This window comes from Pelodiscus sinensis, chromosome 3 (genome assembly GCF_052426305.1).
Source record: "Pelodiscus sinensis isolate ZL-2025 chromosome 3, ASM5242630v1, whole genome shotgun sequence".
NCBI classification, from domain to species: domain Eukaryota; kingdom Metazoa; phylum Chordata; order Testudines; family Trionychidae; genus Pelodiscus; species Pelodiscus sinensis.
Genome location: NC_143054.1, coordinates 134,001,273 through 134,017,546, shown reverse-complemented (window position 1 = coordinate 134,017,546; position 16,274 = coordinate 134,001,273). Strand labels below are relative to the sequence as shown.

General features: G+C 41.3%; 1 protein-coding gene across 3 annotated transcripts in view; it reads left to right on the top strand.

Annotated features, from left to right (window-relative positions):
* AKT3 (AKT serine/threonine kinase 3) overlaps positions 1 to 16,274 on the top strand; it is a 258,135-nt gene that overhangs the window by 136,378 nt on the left and 105,483 nt on the right. For all 3 annotated transcript variants that reach the window (XM_075924864.2, XM_075924865.2, XM_006135203.4), the window contains exon 3: positions 8,519 to 8,644. In XM_075924864.2, the coding sequence (XP_075780979.1) occupies positions 8,519 to 8,644 (126 nt within the window). The remainder of the gene's footprint in view (positions 1 to 8,518; positions 8,645 to 16,274) is intronic.

Sequence of the window (16,274 nt, the reverse complement as noted above, 5' to 3'; positions counted from 1 at the left end):
TGTCCAAGAGAGACGGAGAGATTTTCTGGCTGCTTCTCAGTTAATTTATCTGTTTTATAGACTCATAGACTTTAAGATCAGAAGGGACCATTATGATCATCTAGTCTGACCCCCTGCACAATTCAGGCCACAGAATCTCACCCACCTCCTCCTAGAATAATCCTCTCACCTATATCTCAGATATTGAAACCTTCAAATAGTTTGAAGACCCCAAGATGCAGAGAATCCCCCAGCTGTGTTTTCACGGTCTTTGTCTTCCTTAAAAGGTCACAGATCCTAAACTGACTTTTTGGTTGGGTATTTCTCATTCATACCTTACACACATTCTACAGGTTACATACATATTCATGCAAAAGCGACAAGGAGTCCTGTGGCACCTTATAGACTAACAGATGTATTGGAGCATAAGCTTTCGTGGGCAAAGACCCACTTCGTCAGATGAGTCCTTGAGTAATGCCAGGCATGAATTTATTTCTCTGTGATTCTTACGTCACAGTTTACCGTATATTCCGGCGTACAAGACGACCTCTGAAGTTAAAAAACATCCCCCAAAAATCGGGGGTCGTCTTGTACGCCGGATGCCCCGCCGCCGGAGCCCCTCCGCGGCTTTGAAAGCCTCGGGGGAAGCCGGCGGCGGGGCATCCCAGGCGCGCATGGGCTGCCCCCCCGCCGGAGCCCCTCCGCGGCTTTGAAAGCCTCGGGGGAAGCCGGCGGCGGGGCATCCCAGGCGCGCATGGGCTGCCCCGCCGCCGGAGCCCCTCCGCGGCTTTGAAAGCCTCGGGGGAAGCCGGCGGCGGGGCATCCCAGGCGCGCATGGGCTGCCCCCCCACCGGAGCCCCTCCGCGGCTTTGAAAGAGGAATGTGTGTGCTCCTCTTCTCCAGGAGCCTTTTTTATAGGGCCTAGCTAGGCTCTGATTGGCTGTCTCTAGTCCTTTTCTGATTGACCCTCTCCGAGAGCTGGGTTTAATCCTTATTTCATGGGAGTGGGATGACTGCTTTTCTGCACAGCCCTAGTGGTTCCCCACACTCTGTTCCTCAATGTATAATGTTTGTGAGACACCCACATAGAAAGCATTTCTCAAAGAAAGTTTTTTTTATAATTAACAGAAGTTCTTCAGTATGTGTAATCCCTATTCATATTGCGCCGCCTCTTATCCTTTTCTTGCTTCAGATCTTTTCCTAAGGAGACTTGCATTAGAGAAGGAACTGGAGAGGCAGTAGGTCTGTGCTGCCCCTTATGCCCTTGATCCAAAGCAAGAGGAGATGCGGACGCAGACCCACATGGACACTGCTAATGAAAAATCTTCTGTTCTCAGCTGTACTGAGTGCATGCTTCCTCACCATGGTTTTGAAGACTGTTTGATTGCCATCGCAGTCTGCAAAAGAGCTTGGAAAACTTTATAATTTTCTACCAGAGTTAATCTTTCTAGCTACATCTAAAATAGAGCAAGAATCCCAGGCAAGGCATAGATTTAAAGTAATGACCATGCAGAGTGTGAGTGAGAAGCCATTTGGCTCCTAACTTATTGTCTTGGGGAAGGAAGGGTCATAACCCTGCATAATCTCCCCATCATTTCAAAGATGTCTGTCACCCTGCAGATCGTATGGATTCTCCTACCACATAAACTGGGTTGGTAGCATTTTAGCTAGAAGTATGGACAAAAGACGAGAGTCTGGGGATCCTGTTAGCAAATTCCAGAAACAGTGCCCTTGGTAAGAAGTACAACTTTCTTGCTCACACATGTGCTGAAATTTCAACTAGAGTAATGTTTCTGGATTTTCCTTGGTGACTCAGTCTTTTGAATTAGTCTGTTACTAATAGTTTGGTCCCATCAACCCCCTAATTTTGATTTATTTCCATTGGAACATGGACAGAGGATGATTTCTGCTTCCTACCCTTTGTGTCCTTGATTTCTGTAAGGGGGAGGAAGGTCTCACAGTTCTCTTGACAGTTAGTGTCCATAATTCTCTGAACTGTAGTAAAACGGACAGTCTTGTGAACACATACTGTGATGCTACTTGTTAAGATGGGAGGAACATTAGGTGGACTGGAACTATCTGTAGTCTCAGATAGACAACATTGCCTCAGTTTATATTCAGTTCTCATTTATCTTCATTCCTAAGCTAGAAACTTCTTAAAGAAGGCTTAAGTACTGCATAAACTGATGGCTTATATTCTGTCTACACTAATAAGGAAAGCTTCCTATTTGCCACTGGAGAATAGACAATTGCATTTTTCAAGTGTTAATATAGATATACTCTAAATGCCATTTAGTATTAGTGGCTTCTTGGAAACGTGTATTTTTATTTAAATATGAGCTGCCTTAATCTGTAGAAGGCACAGGATAGGATCTAAACATTTATTGCCAAAATTTGAGTCTTAAAGTGAGAGAGAAAAGTATGTGTGTGTGTGAATGAAAGAGATAGAGGTTGTATTATACTGTTTTGCTATAATACTCCATTATATTGACCAGCATACACTTACTTGATCACTGGATGCTAAGGGAAGATATATTTTTTGTTTCTTTTTATCTCAACTTTTTTTACAATTGCTTCAGATTATATTGCAAATTCCACATGTTATGAAAACAAAAAAGGAAAATCTTTAATAAAACTATGATAAATTTAATAACTGTCATCTTAGGTAAAAAGTCACTTCTGATGCTTCTTATGATATGTTAGGTAACACTGCCCTCAGAGGGCCAAGATAAGTAAATTCAATTTTAAAACAAAGTAGTATTTTTGATGTCTTGCTTGACCTGTTTGCTTTCATGATCTTGCTTCATTTTAACAATGTATATTCAATGTGATTTAGCTTTGGTTTCTTTTAAACAGTTTTTGTTTGTCCCATTTTCCTAATCTTTGCTGTAATGGTACATTCAGTTATTGTTGTGCCTCTGTTTATTGGGAACTGAGAGAGATTGTAGTCTCTCGTAAAACAGAAAACATATATACGCCTCCCTTAACAATCTTAATAACAAATAGTGCATGCCTCTCCACCGATACTCTGACAAACAAATTAAAAAATTCCAAACAATCCCTCAGCCCATAATATTCTTTCTTTGAAGATCATTTTAGTAAATTGAAAAGGAAATATCTGCAGCAGATTTTTGGTCTTCATTGCTTGCTTTTTTTTTTTTTTTGGTTATTTATTTAAAAAAAATCTCACTTGTTTCTGTGTGGCAGCTGTTGCTCCTTTCTGGGAAGCAAGTTATTGAACTCAAAGGCTTCCTTCCGTTGCCTGTCAGCGCCATACATTAAAATGTTTTCCTGACATCTCCAGAAACCCTTTTAATATTCAAAAGTATAAAATACTGTAAAATAAAACAGTTTAAATTATCTGTTGCAAAGATGACTAATTTGTCTTAATTACTGTGATTGTTCAGCAATAAAATTAGTTGGGTATTTTCGAATTAGTACTTCTCCAAAGACTTGTTGAATTCCCATTTTATTAAGAGTACAAATGGATGTTAATAGTAAAAAGAAACACAAAATGTTAGGTGAAGAGTATTTGAAGATTTAGTTAGATCTGAGGTAAATGTAAAGACATAGCCGATTCATTTAAAAGATTAATTTTATGTAAATGTGAACAAACAGAAGACTGCTGTCTGGTTCAACAGAAATCTCCCAGGAAAGCTCTTCAGCAAAAAATCCAAAATCACAAGTTTTATATCACTATGACAAACTTCTTAGAAAAAAAAGATCTAAAGGCAGGCCACTGTTGCTGTTTGCTTGTGTAAGAAGTGGCCATATGAAACCACTTTAATTGGTGTTGTACTTACTGCTTTCAGTGATGATAATCTCCGAAGAATGTCAGGTGAGAGCAATTCAGAACTTCATTTTCATGATCCTGTGGGTATATGTATGCCACAACTAAACACCTATGATTGACCTGGCTGCGCTAACTCAGGCTTGCAAGACTTGGGCTGTGAAGCTGTAAAATTGTAATGTAGGCATTCCAGCTCAGGCTGCAGCTTAAACCCTTGGACTCCATGAGAGGGAAGGGTCCTTGAAGCTGAGAGTTAGCTCCTTCTTTAGAACTCACCAGTCTGAGCTCAAATGTCTTCTCAATAGTCTTCTAATCAAAGGTTGATGTAATCAGTCTGACCATATTCCTTGTGTAACTACCTCAACTTTTGTTTTTTGCCTTTATGAAAGATCAGACTTTTATTTTAATGTGAATCTAAATTATTGTTGCCATATCTTTTCCAAAAGTTGGGGAACATCCTGGGAAGTATTGCTAGAGCAGCAAAGAAGCTGAAGCTGACTTCTTGGTTACAGAATTTTCCTTGTATGTGAAAGTACCATTATAATTTTGTAATAGCTTTACACACTTTGATCAGAGTTAAAAAGGTGTACGACTAACTTTACTTCAGTGCGGTGTATATAATTAGACACCTCTTCCTAGCCTAGTAAGATATTCTAGGAGAACATGTTTTTCAATTTAGAAGGTCATACATTTAAGCAAAATAACAATTTAGTTCACATTAACCCAGCAGGAAGCTGGGTACAAATGGAGTAATTCTTTATAGGAAAACTGCTGCTATTTTAACTAACTCTAAGACTGCACTTCAATTGTCAGGCCATCTTTTGTGCTGGTTAGTTCATGTGGACTTCTCCTATACTCTAATTTTATCTTATATATATGGACTTTCAAATATGAGTTTTTTTGCAATTCTTTTATGTTTAAGGTATGTGGTAAACATATGTTCTATTCTAAAAAAATATATTTTTACTGTGTCTTCAAATTTAGAGTTAACTCTTTCTTTAGAAATGTAATAGGCTTTAAATGACATTTACATTTGCACATTTTTATTGCTGAAAAACAAAAAGTTAAAGTTGAAATGCTGGCAGGTCATCTGGAAGTCATGAGAGAGTTGGCCTCCTTTCCAAATATCACCTAATACAGAGTGTATGATTTTTTTCTCATAGTGAGAATTTAGGCTTCATGTGAACATTGATCTTTTTTAACAAACATACACTGAAAGACATTTTTACTCTTAAAACAATTGGATTATGCTGAAGGGAACATTTTATAAATTAGTATATCTTGATAGATAGTGAACTACATCAGCAATGAAGAGAAATGTTAACCAGTATGTTATTTATTTTTTAGATTTCTGAAGTGCAAGTGTTGGCATCCATCCACTTCTCTGGCATGGTATCCATAAATTAAAAATTACAAAATAAACAAGAGACTACCCATACATATATTCACCCAAACCCACTCCATGTTTCAGTACCCTTAATCCAGGCCAGTTTTGTTATAGCAATATTGATCATTCCATGAGAAGGCACACCCGTCAATGTACATGTGCAAAAACTATGTTAACTTCATTTTGTGGGGGAGCTATAGCTTGAAAAAGCTAATTTGGGTGTGATTCATCTATACGAAAAATACAAGTTAATATATTTTAAAGAAAAGACATCCATAGTGCAGAAGACCTGTGAAGTTGTGCTGTATTGTATAGTAGAAGAGTTACCCAGTATTATTTGGTTCCTTAACTCAAATATGTTTTGTTTTTTTTCCATTTAAATCATTATTCTGGAGTTGAGCTGGGGATGAGTGTCAGTATTCAGGCAGCACCGGGGAGAGAGGAAAACCCCAGCCCTTTCTCACCACAGCAGCTTGGGGCCAGGTGAATAGAACCTGCAGTGGGCACAGTCGAAGGAGGGGTGCATGTCCCCTGTCTGGAGGACAGACAGATACACAAACAGGCAAACTCCTTGAAATATTTTGTAGATAGCGGTCCCTTTTTCCACCCCAGACCCATGCTGGCATAAAAGAGTTATATCTGTCCTAGTCCCCCTTAATGCCCCCCGTGCTCATTCTCCAGTTTCACTCCTTCCTGCCAGACTCCTCCCTTTCTATTTTATGAGAAACTAGGGGGCTTCCTCCCCCTACTCGCTACATTCTCCAACCCCCTATTTCTGGGGATAGGCAGCCCAGGCCACCGGGGAGGACTAGGCTGAGGCACTGGTGTGGCAGCCCCGGCTCTCACCCTACTCCCCAGCTACCAGGCTGAGGCTGTGGCAGTCCTGGCTCTCCTGCTAGACACTGGGGAGGGCTGGGCTGGGGCCATGGCAGCCCCAGTTCCCCCCCACACCTGCAGCCACTGGAATGCTGGGCTGTGGCAGCCCTGGATCTCCACTGGCTGAAGGTGGTTTCCTGGCTCTTCCGAGGGCAGGAAGGAGACACCTTTGCAAGCTGGGCTGGTTGTTGGGTTGGCGGCTGGGCTTGGCATGGGATGGTGCTGGCTGCAGGTCAGGGGGGCGGTTTCTTTTGGCTGGGGGAGGGGGAAGGGAAATGGCAGCATTCAGAGCTGGCAAGCTGGATCTGGTGGGAAGGCTTGGGGCTCCCCCCCCCCATCCCGTAGGAAGCCAGCGCTGGTGCTCCAGTCTTGAGGGGGCTGAACTGGTGAGTGAGGAGGTTGGGTGAAGGGACAGGATTGAGGAAGCCACCAGCAGGGTGAGCAGGGAGCTCGTTGCATCCTGCCGCAGTGGACCATGCTGCCCACGGGACTCCTTCCATGTGGGCTCTGCCTACCCCCGTTCCCAGCCTGGAGCCTGGTGACGCTGACATGGTTACGTTATTTTGTCATCTCACAGGAAATTTATATTTATATTTATATTTACACACACACACACACACACACGAATTCTAAGCACATCCCATTGTCCTGGCAAAATCAAACTCTTGCTTTGCTTTAAGTTATAAGAGAAAGCTGCATACCAAATTTATTGGTCCTATCTCTGACTGTTTAGGAGAAGTTCTTGAACAAAAGGACTTGCAGACAGCTCCACATTTGTAAGATAGATAGTAAGATTGCTTTTGGAATCACATATTCTGTATCTGGCTATCTTTGTGGGTTGTTATATTTGGGTTGAAATCTTTCTATTTAGTACTCGTATATGTAACATTGGAATTGATTTTGGTGTATTCATTAAAGCCTTTCAAGACCAAAACACAGAAGTGTTACAGGAGTTTTTGTTTGTAGTAGACAACACATCACAACTGGTTGATTGCTACAGAAGATTTATGAATTATTTGGTGAAGACATTGATTGTTAATTCCTGAAATACCATTGTGTAAACTAGGGATGTAAGAGTTTAATTAAATAATCATGTAACCACATAAAATTTTAGCGGTTACATAACTATTTGATAGTCCATTGGGGTGGGGCCAGCAGCCAGTGCACTCCCAGCCTTACTCCTGGGGAGCCCCCTGCCAGACCACACTGTTACCTCTCTATCAGAGACATCAGAGTGAGGGTGGAAGGGACAGGCGGTTCCATGGATCCAGTGGTCGTGGGGAACCGGTTTAAAAGCTGCCTCCCCTACTCGGCTGTCTCTCATGTAATCGATAAGCCTAGGATTATTGGTTAATTGTGTAATAAACTACATGTTGACATCCCTAATATAAGCCATCTAGATAAAACATTTGTCCAAAATTCATCATACAATGTTTGAAATGTCACTTTTCTGACGACAGAATTTTGCATTTACATCATTTTAATTCATTGGAGAAGTTTGATTTTCTGTATTTTAATCTAGTGATGCAAATAAATTGCTTGCATTAGTAATTTTTTAGATGATAAAAGTCCATTCCACAACACTTTCTGCTTGGCAAACTTGTTTCACTATTTTTTACCCATACTTCTGCAAAGGAGCCGGCTATCATTTCACTAGTCATTTAACTGACATATTCCTTATTGATAATCTCCTTTAATATTACAACTATGTTTAAATTTTGCTCACTTCTTTATATCAAGTGCACATTTAGCTGGTTAACAGCAAGCTCTTGATATTGACTTACATTCTTCGTGGAAAGTGTTCAGCATATATCAGTGGAAGAAAGTGGTAATATGATTTAGTAGCTGAGGGCTTGTGATTTAAAACACTTCTAGTAACCAGTAAATCTGCCTAGTTCATTTGAAACTGCATTAGATGATCTTTTCAAAGCATGGCTTAAATTTAAAAGCAATTTTGAATAGCTCTTTGATCTCAATATGATTTTACACAGCATGTGTAGTTCCCTCTGTCTAGTGTATGTAACTGTACAATTTTCTGATCTTCTGTTTTATTCTTATTCTTATACTGCATTTGGATCTTTGCATGGTAGATAAGTTTTGGGACGCTAAATTGTAATCAACAATTCTTACAGGAGAGAAAATCAATTTTTACCTTTTTGGCCCTGGGTTTTACCACAATGTAAAAAACATTATATGATGTTTCTTTATGTTCATTTCACTTGGGGAACGGTATCTAGGATGTCAGTGTTTTAAAAAGAATGTATGTGATCTAGGTGTAAAGCTTCACTTTGTCCACAACTCTGTGTGTATTGTTGAATGACTTGCTAGAGACATAAAATGAAATGAATGATAGAAGTGTGACATTTTTCTCTTCTAAATGAAGAAAATTATCTAAGCAAATTTTGTCACTGTTAATGTTTTGCATTGTAATGTATCATATCAAAATCTCTCTTTTCTTTAGTATTAATGTATGTTTTTTCATATAGGAGAATATATAAAAAATTGGAGGCCAAGATATTTCCTGTTGAAGACAGATGGTTCTTTCATAGGGTATAAGGAGAAGCCTCAAGATGTGGATCTACCATATCCCCTCAACAACTTTTCAGTGGCAAGTAAGTCTCTCTTCAGTGGTACCTATAGTTTTAAAATCACTATAAAGCTGTTTCAATCTTTGCACATATTTACTTTATTAAAATATTTTAGATTTCATAATAGTGTGCTTATATAAAGAGGGAGGGATGAACATTATCACTCAATTTAAAATGTTAACTGTTAGCATATTGATAAGTATCTCCAGCATTACACTTTATACTAGAAATTCCCTATCAAACCTAAAAATTTGAGGCTGTGGCTTACGGTTGTTTAAACTCTAAACACCATCTAGGAAATACTACTGAAGTTCTACGAAATATTAGGTTTTGCAGCTTTTCTAATTAAAGCTTTTTCATTATCTGTAATCTTAACTAACTAGACAAGTAACTGTCATAAGATGTACATTTGTAGGAAAACTTTACCTATATGAAGAATATCTCACACTTTTCCTTTTCACATATTAATATCTATACAATCACTTGAAAACTCAAAGTAATTAGAAAATTATCTAGCCTGTCAAATGGCACAAAAATCAAGCTAAAGGATTAGCCTCTTGGATAATCAGGTAATCAACTCTCCACTCAGGATAATCAGTAGTTCCAAGCAATCAAACAGTGTCCATGTATTATATGCATCCTGTGGATAAAATGGATCCATCTTGATTTCCAGTTTTGCATAGAAAGGTTTAAAAGACAACCTTTTAGATTCAGTTTGTCACCAGAAGTAAGGTAGTAAGAAATATTTTCAAATGAAGACATGGCCTATGTTGTTTCCCACAAAAATGAAAATACTTGAGAGACTAAACTGAATAAAGAAATTGTGTGGACAAAGGTGTTACTAAGGCAAGGCACACCTGTAGTACTGCACCTGGTCACAACAGAGCATATTAAGCTGTCCCACACTGTTACATTCTTACAGATCCACAAATTATAAAAGTTCAGTTATTGTAATATTTGTCAAGCTAAACTGTTAGAAAACTGGTATGGTATGATACAATATGCAGCCTATAACTCAGACTAATACAAAGAATGTGTAAATTACAGTTTATCATATAGCATCTGTAGTTCAGGTAGGGGAGTGGGCAAGAGAGATCCTGTGGCCAAGTTTCAGAAAGAACAGCCATAGGGGCAGTAGAAGGGTCAGAGAGTAGCATTTCATTATTATATTATAGAAAGGGTTAAGAAGTTATATGTTGCATAAAAATGCCCTTTGATATTTGATTTGAAAAATTAGGAAATCAGCTACATGCGGGAAATTGCTTCTCATGGGAACATGGGTGAGAAAATAAAGTGTTACTACCTTTTGGACACACTTAGATTTAGCGTCTTCAATTTCCATTAAAATCGAAAGGGTAGAAATTGCAGTATTGCACATGAAAAGGAAAAAAACAAGACATAATGAAATCTTGGAGTGCAACATGATGGTGGACAAGCCATGAAGGAAGTAGGGGAAGCCCAGATATTGTAAAGCCTGTTTATCAAATGTCAGGACAGTAATTTATGCTCCTTCTATAAGGAACTACTAAGGCCACCAGAATAATCTGGAACAGAGATAGACAGGAGAAGCTGTTAGCAGCTCCCTGTCATAGTCACAGAAGGAGACAGCTTTCAGAGTAGAAGTCTGCATAAATTCTTGGCCATCCTGCAGGCAACAGCAGATTTCCTTCCAGTTCGCATAGCATTTCTCCATTTCCTCTTAGCAGTGAAGGGAAGGCAGCTAGAACCACTAGAAGACATTTGAGTCCACTTTCTTTATGCTTAACCTTCATGCTGCACACATTCTATATGTGACTCTTCCAAATACAAATTTTCCCTTCCATCAAACTTTTAAGGGGTTTACTGAGGATTTTTTTTTTTTTTTTTTTTTTTTGCCAGAGACTTGCTTCCTTGGGGATGTGCCTCAATGCTCAATGACTGCTGCCTTCTGCCTGCACCTTCAAATGTGCTAGAGCTATGGCACTTCCATTCTTACGTTATCCTGTGATTGGACCTTCTAGATCCTGCCTCTCAAGGGAGTCCTGTGGGACATCTAGCAATAGGTTGTTTTTCTGAGCCAAAGGGACTCCCATCTCTTCTTGGCTGAGAACAGTGATGGAGAGGCTGAAGTGGCACAGTATAGCTAGCAAATTTTCCAAAGAGGAAGCCTGAGTTCTGCTCTGTTATTCTCCTTGTGAAGGAGTGCTTGGGGGTTCATGTTTGGGCTTGATTTAAAATACCTAGGCAGATACGTACAATATTTAAATTCATAACGGAGACACACAAGTTAACTTTAGCAGCAATCAGTAAAGGGGACGTTCTATAATCCATAGACCTGAAGGAAGACTATGTTTATATAAAGTACCTGTTCAGTCAGCTCCCAGGCATATCCTTCACTTTACATATTGGCACCAGTGCTTTCAGTATTGCTTCTTACCATTTAGTTTGGTAACTGAACCTAGTATGTACAGACATACTCATAGATGCTCTGAGACAGAAACATGCACCTGTTTTTAATGAAGTTGTCAGAGACCTGGGCAAAGAAAAGGCAGAAAATACCATTTGGAGGACAGTACAGTGTGTGTGTTACTGTGGATTCATCAATTTCAGTTGTTTTCTCTTAGTGCTATTTTAAGTTTCTCTAGGAAAAGGAAGCTTTCATTTCATACAGACTTTGGGTACTTCCTAAGGGCATGACCATTGACTTCTTTATCCCCTGGGTTCATCAGGCATAACTCTGTGATCTGAATGTCATCGTATTGGTCCTAATTTTGTTTCCATTTAAATAGGCCAGAAAAATTTTACTATATGTCTTGTCTGTCAAGGTAACTCTCAACTAACATATCCTCTGAGAGGCATTAAATCTCAATTTTGCACCTTTCACTGTGACAAAAATTACCATTGGGACTAAACCCAGTCTTTGAATCCAAAATAAACACAGCATTTCATTTTCCACAGGAAATGATCATACCCTCTTTTTGCCTCAAGCCATCAAATTTGAAGGGAGGCTTTAGTATATTCTCAGTGTGACACAGGCTTTACTGTTTTCATGTTGTGGATTCCACACCCGTTAGAAAATAGCTGAGTTTTTTTTTTTTGTCTTGTGCCATCCAGTATCAAAAGACAAAAAGACGTTTAAGTTTTTCTTTCTAGGATGGATTTGTCTGGCTGTATCAGAAGTTTAAAGAGCAAGGTCCTTAGCTCCCTCATTTAATTTCAAAGGCCATTCTCTTAGAGCAGTGGTTCTCAATCTATTTACCATTGTGGGTCACATATGCAGCTCTCGCTGTGTTATGACTCTGTAGAGAGAGATTACCTGTATGTCTGCCAAAAAAATAACTTTTAGTATTTGCATCTGACTGCAATGTGGTTCAAATCAATTTACTACCTTTCATTTGAACACTGGCAAATCTCTACCTAGAGCATTTCATTTTGCTAATTTAAGTCAAAACATTAACTGTTAATTTGGTCTTACGTATATTAGGATCTGGAGTTGATATATCCGCCTCATTTCTCCAGACAGACACCCAGAAGCAAGGAGGCAGTACTCTATTTGCTGACATCACTCTATCATCCTTTACTCTTCCCCCATCCCATTCCCTCCCCCTGCCTCTCCCCACTCCATCTCCTTTATTCTCCACTACATCCTCTACTGCATTCCCCCATACCTGTCTCTTTTGCTGTCCTTTCCCTGCAGCTTCTCCCTGCCACCCCTTTGTCCTGCCATCTCTTTTTGCATCACTCCTCCCTCCCATAGGCATTCACCAGTTGTCCAGAAATGGGATTCAAGAGACACAGAAGATGAAGACGCTAGAACCTAGGAGGCAGCATTCTGAAGCTGCTTGCTGGCCTCAGCCAGGAGAGGGACAGAGGGAACCTCTTCACTCCCTGGCAGCTAAGCAGAGCTCCAGAAAAATTGAGGATAAGGGAAGAGGGGGGGAACCAATGCCTGCTCAGACTACACCCTTGGCTTGCACTGATTCTCATGGTAACTGGAATTTTAGTGTCTGGGCACCAGTGCTAACTGGATCCCTGGCAGTGTCCTGCAGCACGGGGAGACAGAGAGAAGAGGAAGTAGAGGCAGCAGGCTGCCATCTGACTGCTAGCTGAGCTCCTTCCAAGCCACAGGAGCCTGTTTTGCCTTTCCAGCTGGCAGGAGCTCTCCAGCAGTACTGCGTGAGCTTGTTCCCCAGCCTTGCCCCCTGCCTGACCAGGGCAGCAAACTTTGAATTATTTTTAGCACACAGCTACAGCATTGATCCACAGCTGTGTGCTAATTAGGATGCACGTTGCCCATGGGCCACATGTTGAAAACTGCTGCTTGAGAGCTATGGTGATTTCACAGGCTGAAATGTACGCAACTGGAACATAGCTCTTGTCCACCTTCACCACATCTAAAACTTGGACGTCATATCTTCCACAGCTGATGCCGTCAGATGGAGGGTGCTCCAGGCAGCAGTTCTTTGGGGAGGAGAAATTCATAGTTAACAAATAGTTTGTTGATATTGGTTGTTTCTGCATTCCAATTTCTCAAGTTTGGCCTACTTAATACTTGCATTAAAATCACATGAACATAAGAATAGCCATACAGGATCAGACCAATGGTCTAATTAGTCCAGTATTCTGTCTTCTGACAGTGTCCAATGCCAGATGTTTCAGAGAGAATGAACAGAACAGGGACATTATCAAGTGCTGCATACCCTGGTACTTGGCAGTCAGAGGACTAGGGACACCCAGAACGTGGGGTCAAATCCATGACCAGCTTGTCTAATGGACATCGATGGGCCTATCCTCCAATAACTTATCTAATGTTTTTTTGAATCCTGTTATATATTTGGCTGTCACAGTAATCCAATTCCACAGGTTATAATGGGAGCCCCCTTCCATAACCATAACTACGGACACTTCACTAGAGGAATGGAGCGCACACAGTGATGACCACAGCACTAAGGGACGGTGGCCGACAACATAATTGACACTACACATCAACATCTTAGAACTTCGCACCATGAGAAAAGCATGCGAAAATTTCCTGCCATTGATCCGGGCAAGTCTGTGAGAATACTCACAGACAACACCACATGCATGTTTTACATAAACAACCAAGGCAGAGCCAAATCTATTCCCTCTTCAGGGAATGCACCTGGCAGTGGTGCATTCAACATCATATCACCTTATCAGCAGTATATTTCCCAGGCAACCAAAACATCACCGTGGATCACTTAAGCTGCATATTTCACCAGAATTATGAATGGGAGATGCATCCTCAAGCCCTACGTTCCATCTTTCTCAAGTGGGGCTTTGTGGAAATAGACTTATTTGCAACGTTACAGAATGCCAAATGCACCAAATTTTGTTCCAGGGTGGGACTCAGCAAGGGCTCCATGGGGGACACCATAATGATCTGCTGGCCTCACAGTCTTCTATATGCATTTCCACCAATTCCCGTGCTGGGCAGAGTCATACAGAAGATAAAACAACACAAAGCCAGAGTGATTGTCGTAGCTCCGGCCTGGCCCAGATAACCGTGGTTTATCTTACCTGTCTCAGTTGGCGGCACTGCCATCCCTTCCTCTGCTGCAGTGGCTGGATATACTGTCCCATGATTGTGGCTGAGTTCTACATCCACACATTAACAAACCTCATCTCCGTGCCTGGGTTCTACAGGGCTGAGTAACCCACATGGGTAGAGGAAGTACATAATATAATTTTGAACTGTCACAAGCAGATGACATGAAAAATATACTCCCAAAAAATGGAGGTGTTTCTCCAGGTGGGCAGACCAAAGGTTCCTATACCCATGATCAGCACATCTAATGGTAATAATAGACAACCTCCTCGCTTTAAAGAAGCAGAATCTTTCCAATTCATCAATAAAGCTACACTTAGTGGAAATATCAAGCGAGCACGAGATAGTGGATGGGCATAACATATTCTCACACTCTGTAACCAAAAAGGACCGAACAACATATTTCCTCCTATAAAGACGTCAGCGCCATCTTGGGACCTCAATCTTGTTCTTAACTCCTTGACTCACCCACTCTTTGAGCAACATGGCAACATGTTCCCTCACTTAACTGTCCATAAAAGTGACCTTCCTCTTAGCAATCACGATGGCAAGGAGAGTGGGAGAGCTAGCTGCACGCATGGCGCATCCACCATTCACCATCTTCTACAGGAAAAAGTAGTTCCAAAACCACACCCCAGGTTTCTCCTGAAAGTAGTCTCCCAATTGTACCTTAACAAACCTGTATACTTACCTGTTTTCCATCAAAAGCTGCATTTGGATGTCAATGTAGTGTGGCTCCACTGCCTGGATTTCCGGTGGGCACTCACCTTTTATCTAGATCAGAGTTTCCCAACTTATGGGTCGGGACCCAAATATGGGTCATCATTACATTTCAAAAGAGTTGCCAAGTGTCTCCCCACGTAGCTCTGCCCTCCCTCATTCCCCTGTTTTTGAATTGCCTTGGGTCACCAAGTCTTCCTGAATTGTCAAAATGGGTCCCCTTCTGGAAAAGGTTGGGAACCGCTGAGCTAGATAGAATCTTTTAGACAATCTTTGAGGCCTTTTAGTCAATCTCTGAGACTTTTTATTTCTGTAGCAGACCATTCAGAGGTCAAGCCATATCGAAACAGAGACTTAAAAATGGATAATAAATTGCATTACAAAATCCTACCACATTAACAAGGTGCCTTTGACGACTCAAATCAGGGCACACTCCACCAGAGCCATGGCAACCTCTATAGCCTTCATCCATAATGTGCCTATTGCATACTTTTGTAGGGAGGCGACATGGGCTTCTGACCACACATTCCCTAAGCACTATGCTATAGACACGCTTCACAGTTCACTGCTTTTGGGAAGGTGGCGTTAGCTGCAGTCCATCATCTGTATCCAAAGCCCCACCTTCCAGAGAGAGAAGGCACTGTTCTGTAGTCACCTACAGTGGAGCGCTCATAGGAATGCTCCTCAAAGAAGAAAGGAAAGGTTATTCACCTTGTGCAGCAACTGGTGTTCTTTGAGATGGATGTCCACTTGGGCACTCCACCATCCACCCTCCTCCCTTCTGCTTCAGAGCTGCAATATCTCTCAGCAGCAGAGAAGGAATGGATGGGCAGTTGACAGCCCGTGTGTGTTGGCACATTTGTGCCACCACATGCATGGGGAGTGTGTGTAGGGGTACTGCTGCTGAAAAGTTCTGGTTCCAAGCGCTGGGGCATCAAGACGCCTTCAGTGGAACACCCACAGAGACACCCATCTTGAACACCAGTTATTGCACAAGGCAAGTGTTGCCGGCAAGAGTAAGTCTCAGGTCCGACACTAGGTTCTCAAAGTACAAAGGATGCTACACGGGTATCTGTCAGACACAAAAAGTTTATTTCCTGACAGCTAACAGCTGTGCCCCATAACTGGAAGAACAATATAACAAAGAAACGGCATATCTTACGTCCCTTCCTGCAAGCCTGGAACCCTGGGTAGGCTGTGGATGAAGTGGGAGGTTATCTCAGCTTCCGAGGCGCCGATACCCAAAGCCCATCGGTGAGGTCCAAATTGCTGTGCTTTGGTGCAGCCTTAAATACAGTTCTCTTGCCTAGTTTTGCAGTTTGGAAATTTCCAAGGGTTACTCATTACGTGCTGATGTAGGGCTCAGCTGTTAGTTATCAATCTGGT